Below are 19,359 nucleotides of genomic sequence, written 5' to 3' on the forward strand. Positions count from 1 at the left end.
CAGGGTTAAAGCTCTGATTAGCTGGGAGTACAGTAAAGACGCACACTCTAATCCCTTTCAGGCAAGTGCTCTAAATGCGACACACACACTGACCTCCAGTGGCAGCTGGATACAGTGCAGTATTTAGCCTCTTAACATCAGATTATCATTATCACAATACGTTTAACACTTGTGTACCTTTGGCATTGAGTATGGAAAACCTCATAGGTTTACATGTTTGATTGCCCACACTAGAGCTACATATGGATTTCTGACACTGTTCAACTTTCTGGAAACCAGAAAACAGTCAGTTTTTTTTTTTTTTTTTGACTCGATGACAAAGCATTACTGAGATTATCTGATGGATTTAAAAGATTTCATAATTCCTAAGGGATGGGAGAATTGCCTCATGAAAGATCATGTAATCATTCCAAATGCCAACAAGAACAATGCAAAACTTCTGACGGACTGACACAGCCAATACACTGGAGGTGTCTTCACAGAAATATGATGTGTTGTTGTTGTGTGTATGTTCCCTAACATAAAATTTAATGCTGTCCTGAAACTTACCCAATGTCAAACCTCAGTTAAGGACTCAGCTGGCATTTTATGGAGCCCACAGTAAAATTATTTAAACCTTAAACAACCAGACTCAGTCAGTGAGTTTAATTGATAATAAAGTCTCCTGTGGCCGATTCAATAAGGAGCCGTCTGTGCTTTCTCTAGACATTAAGAGGATTGTTGCATGAGCATACTGATTTTCTCCTGAAGTTTTTGCTGTTTTGAAGAGCTTACAAGGATCAAACTCACTTTTTTCACTCATCTAGGTGCCTCTGTTCATATTTTGTTTTGTTTTTTACATAGTTGTATGTTTATCTGCAGTTTTTTATTATTGTCTTGTTGCTTATTTCTCTGTCAAAAAGCTTAAAATATCAGTTTAAACCTCTATGGATTCCACAGTGTTAGCTGAAACAAAAGGCAGGGGGTGGGGGGGTTCACCTGCATTTTTAAACATCTAATGTGAGAGATATATGATGTTAACATTGGTGCCTTCAAGCTTTCAGAAAACTCATTCAAATTTCACTGAATGAGCTACAAGGAAGTGGCTTCTGATCCAGGAAGTAACCTACTTGTAGGCCAGAGTAGCACTAAAATGCTGCTTGATGTAGGCCTCTAACACGGTGTTGAAGTGCTGGAATTTCCTGTCAGCAATCAGACCAATGATGTATATCTGGCAGACGGAAGAGAGAAACAGAAAGTCAGGTAGGGTTACATGTTTACATAGCAGCAGACATTTACAAGGCAGATGAGAAGTTATATACAATCATCTGATAGATGTGTTTATCTGGAGGGAGATGGACAGGTTGACACAGAGATGTCAGACTTGATACACACAGAGACAGCCTGTCAACAAATCAACTGCATCTGTTGACAAAGCACACACAGATAGGACACACAAGCATTTCTTGGGAAAATCGACACACACACACACACTCACCAAGGCATCAAACACGAGGATGTCGTAGTCATCAGTCTGAGAGTGCTCCATCATGATGTTGAACAAAGCATCCAGAGTGTCCTGCAGAAACTACACACAACAAGGAGAAGTCCAGTGAGAGCCTGTGTGCACACTTCTGCAAAGACACACTTGTATTCAAACACACACTAACCTTGACCACCTCCTCCCCATCAATGATTTTGAGTTTTTCCAGGTTTTCCCTGAGGAGTTCAGGTCGAGTCCTCCACTTCAGAAGCCCCAGCAGGCCCACTGGAGAGGAGACACACACACTGAATATTTTCTGCTCAGTTGGTGCACACATCTGTCTCGCTTAAGAGAGTGTGCTTATCAGTGCTGCTGTACTAGATATGTTGATAATGTAATTTCCTAAATTGTGATTTTTCACATTCTTTCCTTGAATATTTTTGACTGTTGGTATGACCGTCTGCGTCATATAGAACACATTTTAACTGTAACTGAATTTACACAAATCAATTCATCAATTAAATATTTTGCATTTTATATGTATATATACTTAGAATACAGTTTTTAAGATTAAAAGATATCACCAGTGGTTCTGGGAAACATATAAATAATGTATATTTTTTTGTCATTTTGTCTCATTGTGAGTACTAGACAATTGGTTGATCATTTCAAACAAAGGTTTGCCAGATTACTAAATAATGAAAATAACTGTTAGTTGAAGTCCTCATCAAAATTTTATATTCACTTCTGTGCTTTCCAAGTTCATTTGTCATGTGGACAGTTCCTGTTCCTCCAGTTAGTGAGACTTTAAACTGAACGCTCAAATCCACAGTTTCTGCCATTAATTCTGCTACAGTTTGACACGGGGCAGATTTCCATGTCTCTGTAGGGCTGCCCGCTTGAAGCTGACTGCTTTCCCTGCCCAATCGCTTCTGACTCACCAAGCCAAGCCGCACATCTGGTGGTGGATAGCCCTAAACAGCACTCAGCACTGTGTGTGTGTGTGTGTGTGTGTGTGTGTGTGTGTGTGTGTGTGTGTGTGTGTGTGGCGTGCATGCCTGAGAGTTTTTTCTGTGTGTGTGTGTGCGTGTGTGGACGTGTGTGGTACAGGTGATTAATGCTGCAGGATAACGTTCATTATAGTGATGGACTGGCTTCCGCAGTAACAGCTGTTGCGCTGCACCTGTGTCTGATGCACCTTACTGTCTGGAGTGTATGTGCGTGGATGCATTTATAAATGCGGATGTGCGCTCCAGTGTGTGTGGCTGCTTGTGTGGCCGCCTGCCAGAGTGTGTAGGACAAAATGACGACACTCCCTACTAATAAAACCCTTGTATACACACAGTTCCCCCCATCCTTTGCTCACTATCCCATGACCAAAACACAAATACACACACACACACACCACACAAACTTGTAGTTCTAGCCACATTAACCTAATTAACATACTGATGACTCACAATTAATTGGCTGGATGTCTCCATTACCCCAACCTGCCCTCACCTCACTCTTCAGCTGTTGTCATCCTCACTCAACTTTTAACCCTGAACCTAAAAATAACACTTTCCCTAATGAGAACAAAAAAATGTTCCCTGTATTTCACCACCATTTTTCTGACACAAAATCGAAATTTCCCAACCATTTAGCCCGAGACTTAACGAGGCAATATGCACACTGGACCAACAGTGTTTGCAAACTTGAAGAGACCTTCTAGTCTGCATTTGTCCCCTACCAATTTCACAGCCAACCGATGATTCATTGTCTTCACCTAGCCTTATTACTTTGTTGAAAGGAGATGTTAATTAATGTTTTTTGACGCGTCAGGTTTAATTTCAAACACCTTCCTCTTCATAATTTGTGCCCTAACCATTTCTCAACTTTGTGTGTGTAGAGGTGTGTGTGTGTGTGTGCGTGCCCTGCCAAGTCTCTAGAGTAGCTTAATGTCAACACAATGTCATAATGGGGCTATGTAAACATTGTATCACCTGCCCTAGACACACACACACACATTCACAAAAACCCATACACCTACCATTCTGGGTGAGTTTGGTGGAGCAGACCAGGGTGGAGATGCAGAAGCTGTCTCTGGAGCTGACCGACAGGCCTCCTCCGCTGCCGGACACGTTGCTGGAGCTGCGGCTCAGCGCCGCCGCCTTGTGGGGGTCACCGTGGTGGTGGCGGGTCGAGGGCAACGACAAGTAGGAGTTCACGTCTTCCATGCGCTTGCTGTCGCCCTGAGACGACAAAGCGGGGAAGTTATTTTTTAACCCACATCAGAAATGCTATAACTTCACTAATGACGGCACAGATGTTTGTGTGTTGCACAGCGCTGGGACAAGAATTATGTTTCCTGTGTTTAGTCAAAATGTCTTGATGTAAATTTGGGAGCCCAAGACAGAGAGACACTGGGATTTGCTACACTTGCAGTGATTTATCAGGGCAGCCCTGAAGGAAAAAAAATGACAAACAGTGGCCATTTGCACTGCAATAATCCTCTGTGATCACTCTGCCTTATCTACTCCTGCCTAACTCAACTTTGGTTTGTAAACTCATAACTTTGAAAACAGTGGGGCAGGTTAGAAAATTAAGAGCACAAACACAAACACCAAATATTGGTACAGCATTGTTGTTCTTAGTTAGAAAGTGCTGAAAAGAGACAGTGGTGATAGAGTCAACAAACTTAACTGCTTTACATTCTTCCATATATAAATTTACCATCTGCAGATGACAGATTCACTCAGGCCTGGAACCTCGACTCTACCCTCTTTAATGCTATTCCAGTAAGTAATAATGAGTGAGTGGGTGGAAAAGCAGGGACTAAGAGATTGAAGCCATGAGTGGCACAGAGATCGAGAGGAACGCAGGGATAACGAGAGATAATCGAGAAAGGGCACAGGGAGACCATCCATTTGGTCTTTGAGTGAATCAGGAGTAATTAATCTTCATTGCGTTTGGCATTTAATCAATAAGGGGATTCAATCTTAGCTCTGGCTCATTTGGCAGGAAATCTATTTGGCTTCGCTCAACCTGTCTGGGTGGCCATAATCTCCCGTCCAGACTCACTACTATATGTTTAGGTCTGCTTTGATGATCGGTGCAGCCGAACAGATGGCTTGAAATTCTTTCCCTAGTATGAACTTTTTTCAGTATATCTGCCTTTTCTCCATCATGTCTTAAGCAAATAACAAAGAATGATTCAGTGATTTGTAAACTCTACCATTCATTTCTCTCCATTATATAGATGAAAATAAATCCAGATATCCTGAGCTTTGGTACAGTTAAAACAAATGTCCTCATTCATTCATGCCTGACCGTGAATGAGGAATCAAAAGGATCCTGTAAACTTGTTCTCTAATTAACCACCATTTGACGAGTTCCTACCTTTATTTGACCTATATTTAAAAAATATCTAAAATTAAATCCAGAAGTGGTTGGTGCAACAAAGGTAATGAGCTACAACCCTTTCTCACCATAAAAGGCTCACTATGTAATTTATTACTCTCAAAGAAGCTTTCGCATCTATGGGTCTGAAAGCTCTGTGAGTTGATCTGCTATTCAGCTGCCTGATGGTATTATTCAGCAAAACTGTGGGGGTCAAGGAAGAGGAGATTTGGGTAACTTTTAAGAATTTGCACATCCGCTTTTAAATGTATCCTTATTTTCACTTAAATTCATCTCATTTACTCTTTATTTGATTCATCTCTCCTTAGAGAGGACACAGAACCTGTTCATTAGTTCACTTCATGAGTTCTTCCTCTACAAAAGTTTTATTTCTGACCTTGAAGACAACAAGGTCGTGCAAGTCCGTCCTGTAGAACCGTCCCGTCGTCTTTCATCAGACGCACAAAGGCCATGGCGAAGTTCTTCTCGCTCTTGTCCTTGGCTAAAGACAAAAAAAGAAAGGTGGATGTGTAAAGAGAAGGAGGGAGGGTCAGCGGTGGAGAAACACATCAGGGAAAAAGAAAAGGGAGGGAGGGATGATAATTTAGACGTGGGTAGAAGAGAGACTGCTGATTTGTATAGTCAAGTGTGTGTAATGATGCCCTGGGTCATTTTCCAAATTACTTCCAATCACTCGGTCCCTCTCTGTATCACATTATACTCAGGGGGGATCAGAGGAGAGGAGTCAAAAGTATGAATGTATGGTGAGGACAGACAGGAAGAGGAAGAGAGGCTGGTACTCACACTCCTGAGAAGAGCGGTGTCTGAACATGAAGCGCAAATGAATTCTGTGCATTTCCTCCAGCGGGACTGCCACCTGGAGGACATGTCATGTTATTATTCAATATAAAACAATGAATATTTTAACATTTTAAAAGTATACGATAAGATTCTAGGTTTATGTTGAGGGATGCAAACCAGACACTTTGGGAAAATTTAAAAAGATAACTGAAAGTGAAAGTGTCTTGTACAGAAGGAAGTAAAAGTCAACACATACACACAAAGGCAGACACACACCTTGAACGTCTCCATCCAGCGGGGCTGTTTGACTTGGTAGTAGATGACGGATCTGTATTCACTGACCGCCTTATCCCCTGCTCCCAGACAGATGGAGTTCTAGGAAAGAGGGTGGGAGAGAGAAATACGTTTCATATTGAGCCAAAGGATTTTATGTTTGAGTGTGTGTGTGTGTGTGTGTGTGTGTATGTGTGTGTGTGTATGTGTATGTGCGTGTGTGCGTTCATATATGGCTAAAATGGATTTTCATTCAAGGATAAAGCCACGTCTATGTGCCCCTGACTATGAGCGGGGGTGAGTAAGCTCTTGATCAGTGCTGTGCTTGCTCACTGGCCCGTAGCACCTCAATCTCTTAAACACTGTACATACGGCACACACACACACACAAACACACACTATCACACCAGCACACTCTGCCTCAAATCACACACACAAAAACCAATCCCTGTTTATACAAATCCCTCCCATGTTTAACTACACCGACCTGCCCCACCCCGTCCCCTCCTCGGCCCTCATCTCCTCACGCCGCTCACCTGTATGACCTTGCCCTCCTCATCACAGACCCACATGATGACCTCCACGTTTTTCTGAGTCGTCTTGTTGTACTTGTCGAAGTCGCCGCCCTGTAAGGTGAGGTAGATGTCGTTGCGAACATCTCCCGGCATGATGATCTCTGGGAAGCCCAGCTTGCGGGCCACCACAGTGCTGCGGTCCACCAGGTGAGGGTACTCCTTCCGGATCTGAACTATGTCCCCGACCAGAGCCTTCATGGTCACCCACAGACCTGGATGGAGATAGGAAAATTTGAGAGAAATCTATTTAATAAATAACAAAAGAACTGCAATGAAGCTGCTAGTTTAAAAGCAGTATTGTTTGTTTCCATCAAACAGATTTTTGATGTTTGCCTCTGAAACACAACTCATACCATGATGGGACTAGTGACACTCAGAGATATTATACTACCTTTAACCTACTTGTTAGCCAAAAAAAAAAAAAAAAAATTGACAACAAGAAAAATTATTAACAAGAAAAATAAAACATCATTGTGGGACTTCATTTGTGGCCTATATAGTTAACGTTAGTTAAGAGTTACTTCCTGGGTAGTTACTCAGGATTTTTTTGTACATTACTGTAAAATTTAACAGGTACAAAAGAGAGAGAAACTCATGTAAACACAGGATAAGTGCAGATATGGGAGAGTTAAATGTAATATTTTACAGAACTTTACAGCTCTAAATATTCATAAATTAAAGAACATTCACTGGGAAAAATAGTTGCCACTGCAGGCGATTTTAAATGAGGGATCCAGAGAGGAGTTTTCTCTGCAGGTAAGTAAATTCAAATGAAAGCCAAATGAATGAAGGCTGAATTTCAAGGACTGGTGCTATTAAAACTGAATTTTAAACATTTTAAGATGTTTTCAGGACCTATCAAAAATAAACGCTGAAACATACAGCTTAAAGTGAGATCCACTTTGTGTTTATGGGGAACATAACGTTAAAGTTTCCCAAGGTGAACTGGGGATGTGAAGATGTCTGCTATTGTTGCAGACCAAGCTGTAATTAACACCATAAAACTTGTCCCCTGTTTGTGAGACAGGAGAGCAAAGGAGACAAAGAAAGCGTAAAGGTATTATCAAAATGGACAGGAATTTACTCCTGTAGAATACGGCTCTCACTGCTTTCTGAGAAAACATGTGAGAAAGCAAAGAAAAGGTAGGGACTGCAAAAAGGGGGTGAGCTATTTATGGAAATAGCTGGCGAAATCTAAACTATGTCACAAAGCCACATTTTCAAGGCTGACCACATACCTACAGGGAATGTGTGTTAGTGTGTGTATGTGTGTGCGGTAGCAAAAGCGTCTCAAAGTGAGAGGAAGGAGAGATTAGGGGTGAGTAATGTTAAGAACAGACATCTGGCGTCCTCAGGTGCTCTTCCCATATCTCTTGGTCCGGGTGCTCCTTTCATATCTAGGTTATGCCCTGGGCCTTCCGGAGTGAGAGGAAAGATGAAAGCTGAGCGATATGACAGTGCGGTCCAACATTTGGGGCTACTCTATGTGGAACGAGGCAGTGTCACCCATAGGGGCTGTCAAATTCGGCTATAAACATGAGCTAGTGGGCAGCGAGACTAGAGGCTGGTGAGGGAGAAATAAAGGGTAAGTAATATGAAAACATCGGCTCAAGGGCGCACGCCATCCATCAGGATAATGTCCTTCATTCTCACCCACGGAGCAGAGAGAGGAGGAGACGCTACGGTGAGACATGGGCATTTTATCTGACCACAAATGACTGCAGCGTACACAGTCCAGTGGGAACCTTCAGTGCATACAGGACCAAACTGGCAGAGCAGTCACATGGCTTACACACTGGGAAACAGAGAGCAAACATTGTAAAGCGTGGAACTGTACCTTGGCCACCACTGTCTCCTCGCAATGCTGTCACTTTGTTGAGCAAGGTGTGAAGAAAGTCATTCTCTGCAACTACCCTGGAACCAAACAAACACACACAAAACATTTAATCATAAAATCGCGCATTGTATTTTAATTACAGGGAGGGTCTGTGAACTGAGATTTAAGTTTCTTAAAGAAAAGGAGGGAGAGAGGGTCAAGAGGTGGAGTAATAGATGAAGAAAATAGGACATACGGGAAGAAGGGGATGAAAAACTGCTTCTCCTCATCGCATTCAATCTTCCCTTTGATGATATCACTGATGTCCATCACTGCCAAGAAGAGAAAACAAATTGTGTGATGAGAACATCAAAGAAAACACTATACGGTAATTTCAGGTGTGGATTCAATCAACAATGACAGTGTCTGTCAAGATTTTGTATATAAAGCTCTCTATCACACTTGCAGAGGTTTTGTGTGAGGTTCCATGAGGATAAAAGCAACTTTTTATAGCCAGTAGGAGCAACAGTAGCCTAAAGGCAGAAACAAAATAGTAGATGGTCACCATCAATATTTTAGTTTTGTTTCTGCAAAAGATGATTGTGGTTGTATGCAGCAGCTCCCAGGTGTACATATATGCGATAATACCTACAGCAGAAGCAGCAGCAGCTCACACATCAGACAAAATTACTCTGATCTTTAGGGAACAAAAATAAAAATGACTTGAGAGGCTACTAAAGGCAATTTATTGTTGGCTACACTAGTGAAATTTGGTAATGGAGCGAGACAAACCATCTGCTAAATATTTAATATTTAATGAGGAGAAACCTTTTTGATTAGCAATTTGCTAAGTCTAACACCTACAAGAAATACTTTGCACATCACTTAATCACTAGAATTGGAAATCCAGCTGCACATTTGACTCAAAAAAAAAAATTTCTATTGGCTCCTGTTCAAGTACCTGCCACCCCAAACGGTCGCCTCAGACCCTGAGTGCACTTCTTGTTGTTCGTCTCTTTCAGATCCATCCTGCCAACTCTCACTATCTGACAGATCAGATAAATCTTCTCTCTGCTCAGGTCCTTGTTTCCCAAGTCCTGGTAGACAAAGATATGAAAGAGGAGGAGGAAGAGGAGGAGAAGAGAGAGGGAAAAGAAAGCAAAAGAAGTGGAGGGAGTGGGAATAAGAGAAAAAGAGGAGTTGGGAGACAGCAGGTTAGCAGGGAGGAGAGGGTAAGAGAAAGTGAAAAAACAATGCAATCTTCTAAGAGGGAGTAAGTCCACTGATTCCTACACAGTGCGGTGTGTACAGTGCTAAAAAAAAGTGTGACAGTGCCCTCCTGTGGCCACTTACTGTAAAGACGACCTTCAGGTTGTTGAGCATGTCAATCTCCTTGGGGAATCCTTTGCTGCCCCAGCGTACCAAGTAGTTCTCACTGCACAAAGGAAAGTAAAGGGTCAAAAAACATATATCATATCTGTTATTTTACTGTTCTGTTAAATTATATTACATGAAATTTTAACATACAACCACACAAACTGTCAGAAATTACAGCTGCAATAAAGACGATCTCATCCCCGTTAACTGGAATTCTGCAGATTCACTCTACTTGCCAAAATAAATTCTGTTTTTAGGCATATAAAAATTTCCACCTACAAGAAGACATGAATCAAAACGATAGCAATGCTATCTCTGTTCAGGTCCAGGAGTGAGCAAGTGTTTGGTCCAGATAAAGCTGAACTGTTTGCCTCCCTCATCTTTGGGTACACACACATCTTTGGAATCACACAGCACGCCGGCCGACGTACACCGACATGCTGTGTGTGGTTTACCAATGTTGGTGTTACATGATTTCAGGAAAACTGAAGTTCAAATGTTTCAGTCATCCTCTGCATAATGAGTTGGATTCAAGAGCTAAAAATACATCCCCTATATTGCCAATAGCACTTTTCTGACATATAGGCATGTACCAGACAGTGACAGAGGGATGAATAAACAGACAGACAGCGAGACAGACATGCATACAGTAAGCATCTGTGGATACAGTCGGGTGAATCAAAGCTGAGAATAATCATAAAACCGTGCCATCTGCCAGTTTATTAGAGAGACAGACAAACAGGAGAAAAAGAGGAGAGAGGGAATGGATGACACAAAAAGAAAAAGCCAAGCATTTAACCAATCAAATAAACATAACAGCACAGATAGGATGCAAGAGAATCAGACACAAGGACAAGAGGCAATAATGTAAGAGGCGGTCAAACGGTGGTGGATCTATATAGAAAAAAAGATGATTGATCCAGATCTATCTTAATACTCCTAGCTGCAGCGGCAGAGACATAGATATACTCAGCCTGACAGTGAGTGACAGGGCTTAGCATCAGCACTGTCAGGCACCACACAGCGCTGCCAGTCAGTATCTCCCTGCCCTATAATTTGTGTTTTCTGCATTCTTATTTTTGGCATACTATTGTTCTAATTTTGCGGGCTTCAACAATGGAGGAAAGAAGATAAATGAGGGGACGAAGTATAGGAGAAGTATATAGGCATGAGGAAATGGAGAGGAATAGAGAAGCATGTATTTGTGTATGTGTGTGTTTTAGCTAAGGGACGGAGGTGGGATAAAAACTCAAATTCAAAGGTATTTTCACTCATTTCAGACAGTAAATGGGTTTTTAGAGGGATGTGGTGGAAACTAAACCCTCTTAATCTCAATTTTACTGTAGTTTTTATTTTATTTAATTGATAAGATTTTACTTACTTTTAAGATTTATGATCTCAATCCTGATTAAATTCAGACTTATAGGCAAAATCACGTCACTGTAAGCTATATAAATAACAACAATAGCTGTTCATAGTCACAGACCTTGCTGTCTAGCTTGACGTGACTAAATGTTTCCTTCCAAACTTGATTTCAAACATATGAAAGGGGACTTCCATTAAATCTACCAGACTTCAACATTAATATCAGCTTATAACTAAAGCCTAAAAAGCCATCTTTAAACTTTCAAATGAATGTGAGGCTTTAAATACTCAAATCAGCCTGAAAAGAATAAATGTCCAAAGCCTCAGACATCTAAAATGTCTTTTGAAGCTCACTGTATGAGGCTGGGAACTAATACTGAAAGTGATGGAGACGAGTGGTACCTGATGATAGTCTGTTTGTTGGGGTCATAGAGGGACATGAAGAGCTCAGAGTCCTCTCCGATGCGACAGACGAAGTTCCTGACGAAGACGTAGAGGCTGTGGGTGGGGGAGGACTGGATCCGTGCTGAGATCCCGCTGTGGTCTGTCTGGATGTTGGACTGCAGGAGAGGACATTAGCTTTAGGAGGTTAACTTGGAACAAGGGTTTAACAGGATAAAACACCAACCAAAAACCTTAATTTTAAGGTCCTGACAAATCTGGGTGGCTGGTTAACACTTAAAACATAACATTGGTTGCTTAATTCTGGGACATACCAGCTGCAGAATCCAGATTGTGGATGTGTGAAAGAGAAGAAAATCTCTGAATTAGAAAATTATAATAGAGTACATTCTCCCCTTACTAATGAATCACTGTTGAAATGTAAAATAGGCTGTATGGAGTTGAAATGAAGTCAAGCCAATTTGTAAGGAAGTGAATTCTTAATCAGGCTTAGCTGGCAGACATGATTGGCAAGTGAAATTTATTACCCATGGCTTTTTCATAAAGTTTCACTTTACTACTTTATTATAACAAGAGGAAAAGAACTAAATGAAATGACAAAATTGTGATTCCACCCATACCTAATTCAGTGCAGCTATTGCATTTAGTGATAAGGGGAACAGTTTATCAGGAAAAATCCCTAGTCTAGTGCAGACAAACCACAAACCACAACAATATCAAAGATGTTGCCAAATAAATTAAATTGTCACAATTTAATTTATTTGGCAACATCTGCCATCACATCCACTCATGAGATCCTCTAACCATCCCAGGAGGCTTTCTGTTTCTCCCTCTCTCTTTCCCTTTCTCATCTTTGCCAATACCTGCTCCTCTTTGATGCGTTCATTGATCTTGGCTGTGGCCTCCTCGTGGGCCCGAAACAGACTGATGACACTAGCCCGCTCTGGGTCCAAGATGTTCCCGTCCTCATCTCGAACAACCTGGTCCAGCTCCAGGATCCTGGAGTAGGGAGGAGGAGGGTTAAGGATTGGGGAAATTAATGGAAGGTGAATGAAGGACAGAGGATGAAGAAAGGGCAACAAGCAGAGGTGGGAATTGAGTAGGCAGGAGCAGAGAAGGGTGAAGAGAGGGAGCAGGAAAGAAAGGAAAATACCATATTAAAGTGTAAATGTGATTTTGAGCGGACATACTTGTTGCCGTAGTCAATCTTGGAGGTGACTTTCTGCTTGAGCTCCTTGAATTCATCACTGGGCAGAGTGCCAGACAGGAGCTGGGAACGCCACTCCATTAGCTCCCACATCAGTCTCTGGACCTGCTTCACACGCACTTCTTTATTGGCCTGGACAGGTAAACGTATGGTGTTACACTCAGGCACACAGAAAGTTTTTTTTTGTTTGTTTGTTTTTTTTTTCTTTTGTTTTTTTGCTGTTACCACAAAGAGTTGCTTCCATATGCTTCCCCACTCCCTCAATGTGGTGGTCACCTCCTTCACCAAGGGCATCTCGGCAGACATCACCACCTCCTCATCTCTGTAGTCGCACACACACAGATACACATAAACACACACAAGTACAACTTTTGGAGACAGATGAGGACCTTTTTTTTTCTATCCCACTCACCCTCGTTGCTGAATGATGACCTCCTTAAGATGGACAAAACTGGCAGGAAACACACCCTAGAGAGGAATGTGCGTGGGGGAGATGAGTTAGGAAAAAAATTTAGTGGTAGCTCTCACTTATTCACAAAACTTGAACAGAAGATCTGTCGGATAAATAAAACTTTTGATTGAAAGTCACACATTGCATGTTTATATCAGCTCTCTGTTAAAATCAGTGTGTGGTCATGTGTCATGTGTGAGCTCTTACCTGTTGGGATTTGTTCCTCGACAAGTAGCCTCTGTACCACCCTGAAAGACAAAATTGGTCATATTACCACCATCACACACCCCCCCCCCCCCCCCAACATCTCATACATTCAATACTGTGGTCAATAGTCATCAGTCAAGTGTTGAGACTGTACATGGGAAGATTGTATGTGGAAAGACTGAAACCTAGACACTTCAATTTATCTTGAACTGGTAAAAACAATAACATAATAAAATTTACACATACAGATGACAACTTTAACTGAAAATATGTTTGTTTATAAAAAATGACATGAATGTTCTGTCTGTAAGTACTAGCTTGTGTTATTTTGTATCCTAACATTAACAACAGTTTTAACTCTGACCATGTTTTTCATTTGTTTGATGTAGCTGGTTTGTTTCAGGGCATGTAATATGTATAGGTCCTCATACAGTCTCTTAAACCTCTCACTGATGAACATGTTGAAATAAAAACAATATGAAAAGGTTATTCAGGAGCACCATAGAACAGGAGTGATGTGGTGAGGAGGTACTCTTACCATCGCAGACCTCCTGGATGTGGACAGTATCTCCCACCTCCAGGGAAAGCTGCTTCTGTCCTTTAGCGACAAAATTCCACTTTACTGGAAAAAAAAAAGGGGGAAAAAGTCTGTTACAGTCTGGTGAGGGGTACATTTGATAGACCGTTCACCATTAAGAGCTGTCCAGAAACTGCACAGAGCCAAGAACTCTAAAGATATGAGTCATAGCGCAAGTAGTAAGTTCGCTAGACTGGTGACAGGTTGCAAAGAACTCTGCAGTTCTTTGTAACCTTGCCAACAGTTGAAGAACTGCTGAAGAACAGTTGGACAGACCGTCATGGCTGCTCACAGCTAGCTAGCTAAGAAGACACTTGTGTTTCACATGTCTTTCAACCGAAGAAAGCTTAAGATTAAATAAAAATAATTTAATTCTTTATTTTTACTTGCAACACCTCCGCTATCCCTTTTATAAGTTTTTATTTTATTTTTTGTTTGTTTGTTTGTTTTTAACATAATGTACAAACTATTTGGCATGGTAGCCTACAAGTTTGGTAGATTGGTCTGAAAGCATGTTTTTTGCACCCTGTGAAGCACTCTGAAACCCTGGTTTTGAAAAGTGAAGATCTATTTCCAAAGTAAAAGCAAACAAAGACTTACTGTTATGACAATGTTAACTTGGGCTCTGGAAAACTAGGATGGGCAGTTTCTAACATTTCCTACACCAAATGATTAACTGACTAATCAGAAAATTAATCAGCAGTTTAATAATATAATTGTCAGTTGTAGCCTTAGCTTAACTGCATGTGAGTACAGGCAGCCGTGGTCACAGCAGGTGTTTTCAGCAGGACTTAGCATTATAGCGAAAGCATGGCAGAGCACTGCAGCATTGGTTTGTTGCAGAAAGCTGTGAAATCAAAATACCTAAAGGTTTGTGCACAGAACATTACACCTACAAATGACTGCTGAGTTTGATGAGTGTATAAAAAGTAGCGGAGTTTTTACATTACTGGGTGTAGAGTTCATAACATTATGTGGTTTCAGCTTTTTTTAAATCACCCGTCTACAGTATTCAGCTGTACTGTTTCAAACTCATACAAGCTTCCTTCCTTCTTCCTCCACTTCCTGTGTTGTAGTCTTATACAGACCAGGAAGACATTCAGCTTAGATACAGCAGATAAACAAAACTTCACTCAGTAATTATGTTAGCAATTGATTCTGAATAGCTTTTTTTTTTTTAACCATTAAGCTACAAGTGGTTACAAATGTTGGCATAAAAAACTTTAAATGGTCTCCACTCATTTTCTACTGTAAAAACTGTTTGTCTAACGTATGGCAAGTAGCTGATAAATCAATGCATCGTCTCCTGCAGGCCAGTGAGCCTCTGCTATACTGCAATCTGTATTAGAAGTCAGAAATCTGTATTCTTGTTAAGGTTCTGTCTATATTGCATATCTGACGACAACACATGCTGATTAGCTCGGCCATATTCAACCCACATACCAGATAAACTATAGATTACACTGAGAGGTAGCTCTTGCACAGCCAAGGATTTGTCCCTGATACAAAAATCTATCTTTCTGTAGGTAAAACTTGTAATTTTCAGGAATAATTTATCCTCCAGCTTATGTATTTATGTGCTGCATAACTTGTAATGCATGGGCATTGCCCTGCTAACTGCCGTACATTTCTCCATCAGCTTAGGATCTATGGTAATTTTGTTTATAATTTTATCCTTCCTCACACAATCCACTGCAGCTCTTATTTGTTTTGTTGCACTGAAGTTAAATGTTGAATATGATTTTAGGATTTAAGTTCTTTGGGGAGGATTAAATCTGATGTGTACATCCTAAAGTTCTATCAGGCCATTAGCACCTGCTCACATCCTGTCGAGCAGGAAGTGATAGGCATCCATTTTTCTCATTCTTATTTATGCCATGGATAGTTTACAATCACATCTAAACAGAATAGAAACACGTATGTGTATGTGCACGTACACACACACACACAAAGTTAGACACAAGTGAGCAAGTATTGACTTACCTACACCATACCGCTCTGTAGTGGCCTTCGTCCAAGGAGCCATGATTGCATGTAGTCCTTTATCTGTGTTGTACTTTGAGCCTCGTTTCTCTGTGATCCTCCTCCTATTTTTTTGTTCTCTCCTTTTGGGGGTGTCTGCTTAGCTTCTCACTTCTGCATTTTTTTTTTTTACTTTAAATGAAAGCAGTAAGCCCATCCCCCTTTGCCTCTCTTCCTCTTCTGCCTCTCCTCTCTTCCTGTCTTCAGGCGGTTAAGGGGAAGTGGGTGAGTACAACAAGGTGGAGTCCTATACAGTACAGCCTGCAGGCCTGTGCATTAAGTGAAGTTCCCATTTTGCTCATTGGGACTGAATGGGTTACTTAATCTGTATGAGCGTAAAACGTCAACACAAGGTACAGAAGGAATACAAAAGTGATGATAACTAAAGCATTTAAACTTTCTCATGAATTCAAACCTAATATACATCAGTATTTTTCTCATAAGTCTAAAACTGGGCCTGTGCATGTCTCTTTTTAATGTAGATATAACCAAATAAGACAGAAATCAAGTTACATTTGTGATCCCTTCTCAAATCTGAGCAAAATATGCACTGAATACCACACAGTGCAGAAAGTTGTTAAACCATGAATGACTTCAGTCAATTACCTGCCAGCTCACGCTGAATCCGTCTTGTTGAGCTCTCCAGTAACAGCACAGGTGTGTAATTAGTTTTAGATTCTACAAAAATATTAAGTTGATTACATACTCCTCTTTCAACTCAGTAGACACATCAAGGACTGCAGCTGTGATCCTGCTGCAGCAAACTCATCAGTTTGACAGTCAGCTACCCCATATTTGCGTGTGGTAAAATTTTGCCTCTTCATTCAGCAGAGACACAGCAGCAGTTCGAGCAGCAGCAGGAGGAAATGTAAAATCAAGCAGGTGTTGATTTGTTCCTGAATTTCCTTGTTTGGGGATTTCTTTAAAAAGCTGGTATATATATGTCTGAGCTTTCAAACAACACACACATATTTTGCCCTTGCACTTCCTGCAGATGGCGTTGCTAGGGTAACCATCAGCTTCCCATTCTGAGAACATCCTCAACATGATAACAGGCATCTGTAATAGACAGGGCCTTTCTGAATATAATTTACACTTTCTTGACTTTACTTACGGTCTGCACTTTTGTAGGTCAAAGTGTAAAACCAGGAACATCATTTTCTTTTACTTATGGGTCAGAGAGTAACATCTAACATTCAGACACTCCATCTCTAAGTTAAAAGTCATCCCTCAGTCCTGATACATTCTGTAATCAGCATGACAATCACAAGGCGACCAAATCCTGAACTTAAGTTTTGGGTTTCAGTTTTGTTTATCTTATGCATGCGTACAAGGACAGAGATGCACTTAGGCGACATGATACACAATCCTGCCAGTTGTTTCACATCATTCCACTGATCTCAGGTCGTGGTAACGCACAAGAAACCCAGAGGACAATGACTGCTAGCAAATAAACACGAATTTAAACAACACAGGATTATAATATTTTTTACACTCTGCTTTGAAAATGTTTGATGAGAAAGGAAATGCATTTTGAACATTTGCTAGACCTCAGTGATACCCACAGTGCATTTTAGTGGTTAACACTGGGTGTAACAACTATTACAAGAACATTCCACATGGTACCTTTAAGAACTACTTTAGAAAAGTTGATCAGCCAGTATTAGTTCTTGGACAGCCAAATAGCATTTATAATATAAAAGGCTGCTTGGCAGGTTGGCTCTCAGCCAATGAGGCTGTCAAAACAGACACATAACAAAGCTGATATACTGTCAGCATTTGAATGTTAGTGTGGGTGATGTGTTTTATTATGGCAGGGATTGGAGAGACTAGCTTTCGCCACACATTAATGTCAGCTAACACTAAAAATGATGAAATGAAAAAATGAAATGATTATCATACAGTAGATACATCAAGATACAGAGAGTATTAATGAGACAGTGATACATGACAGACACAAACACATCTGCAGTAGAATGTACAGCGATTAGCAAATAAACATGTAGGTGTGATAGCAAAAAAGTGGGCCATATGCACATAAATTTCTCATAAGAAATTGGTATAAACATTAAATTACCACATGGCATGTTCACTCCAGCATGATATCCTTCCACTGTTCATTAACAGCCACAGTTCACAGATGCTGAGTGCATCACAAAGGGGTAGTGGAGTAGGTAGCTAATGAAATTCCCAAAAATGTCCATTAAAATACCTGTAATATGCATTATTGAGCAATGAAACAAAAATTTAAAGGCAATTATAATTATGCCTGCTCCAAACAAAATGTTGGCTTTTAGCTTCATTAAGAATTGGAAGTTAAATTCAAGATCACTAAAATTCCACTTACAGATGTTAGCTTACGCAAACATACTTTTTTGTTTTAAAGTTCCATTCAGTTCAATATATATTTATTTTTCATTGGTTAAATTTGCCTTGACCATGTCTGCCTGTAGCGAACACTCTGTGACAAATGACTGATTTCATTAGACATGATGTCATTACTTTGCAAATCCAAAAGAGGGTGGTAGAGTCCTAAGTCATTTTTCATTTTTTTGTTTTATGTCCCTGGCATTACCTCATCTTATCTTATCAAGACATGGCATATTTTGAAACACACTGTTGACCTAGACTGGTAGCTATGGTTTAACTTCCCATAACAAAAATTTATATTACAATGCTAATGGAATTCGAAGTACCATTGCCAACTGCCTTTTTCACATTACCAGTTTAAATAAATGGTCCCTTTAGTTTCTCTACCTTGCATGGGAACACTGGGGCCCAAAGGCGGCAAAGCCAAGGAACACCCAACTATGGTCGTAGTTATAAAACACACCACATCTATGTAGGCAAAAGACTGATGATACCACCAACTCAGTGTTGGGAATGCCAGATATCCTCCACCAACTCAGAAATATCAGAAGGTATTCAGAAAATCTTGTTGTTATGGGAACACTAGGGGAGATGGAGCCAATGCTCTATGGATTTAACACTGACAGAAAAGGTGAGCCTAGAAACATTAACAAGTACAGTATGTGCAAGGAGAGGTTACACTTTGAAATGAATTATAGAACTTGTGTGCGTTGGAGGAGGAGGGTGAGAGAGAGAGACAGGCAGATGAAGAAAGAAAGAGAGACGGACATAAAAAAGAAATGATAAAGAAAGATATGTTATCACACAGGTCTGTGTAGTGGAACAAATCTGGAACATTGTTTCTGTGACTCACAAGGAGAAATAAGGGTGGAGCTTAAAGGTGTGTGGAAAGAAAACAAGGAAAAGTGACAAATATAACAGACAGCTATAGCCAGAGATGAGGCAATATACAGATGAAAGAATAAAAAGAGGCAGCAGGAAGAGGGATAGTCTCTGACAAAAAGACAAAGCACAAAAAGAGACAAAGAAAGATTAAAGTCAGCACCAAGATATGAACAAGGCAATGAAAACTG

General features: G+C 40.6%; 1 protein-coding gene across 1 annotated transcript in view; it reads right to left on the reverse strand.

Moving 5' to 3' along the window:
- The window catches only part of LOC108885524 (dedicator of cytokinesis protein 2), an 89,718-nt gene extending 73,607 nt beyond the window's left edge, over positions 1-16,111 (reverse strand). Inside the window, 21 exon segments of the mRNA XM_018679891.2 lie at positions 1,110-1,210; positions 1,478-1,567; positions 1,650-1,747; positions 3,495-3,696; positions 5,241-5,264; positions 5,266-5,345; positions 5,648-5,720; positions 5,921-6,019; positions 6,454-6,704; positions 8,330-8,406; positions 8,565-8,640; positions 9,270-9,405; positions 9,662-9,743; positions 11,453-11,610; positions 12,316-12,451; positions 12,643-12,791; positions 12,885-12,981; positions 13,072-13,127; positions 13,318-13,358; positions 13,856-13,939; positions 15,878-16,111. Of these exon segments, the coding sequence (XP_018535407.1) occupies positions 1,110-1,210; positions 1,478-1,567; positions 1,650-1,747; positions 3,495-3,696; positions 5,241-5,264; positions 5,266-5,345; positions 5,648-5,720; positions 5,921-6,019; positions 6,454-6,704; positions 8,330-8,406; positions 8,565-8,640; positions 9,270-9,405; positions 9,662-9,743; positions 11,453-11,610; positions 12,316-12,451; positions 12,643-12,791; positions 12,885-12,981; positions 13,072-13,127; positions 13,318-13,358; positions 13,856-13,939; positions 15,878-15,920 (2,153 nt within the window). The 5' untranslated portion in view covers positions 15,921-16,111.
- Positions 16,112-19,359: the final 3,248 nt, after the last annotated feature.

This window comes from Lates calcarifer, linkage group LG8 (genome assembly GCF_001640805.2).
Source record: "Lates calcarifer isolate ASB-BC8 linkage group LG8, TLL_Latcal_v3, whole genome shotgun sequence".
In the NCBI taxonomy this organism is placed as follows: domain Eukaryota; kingdom Metazoa; phylum Chordata; class Actinopteri; family Centropomidae; genus Lates; species Lates calcarifer.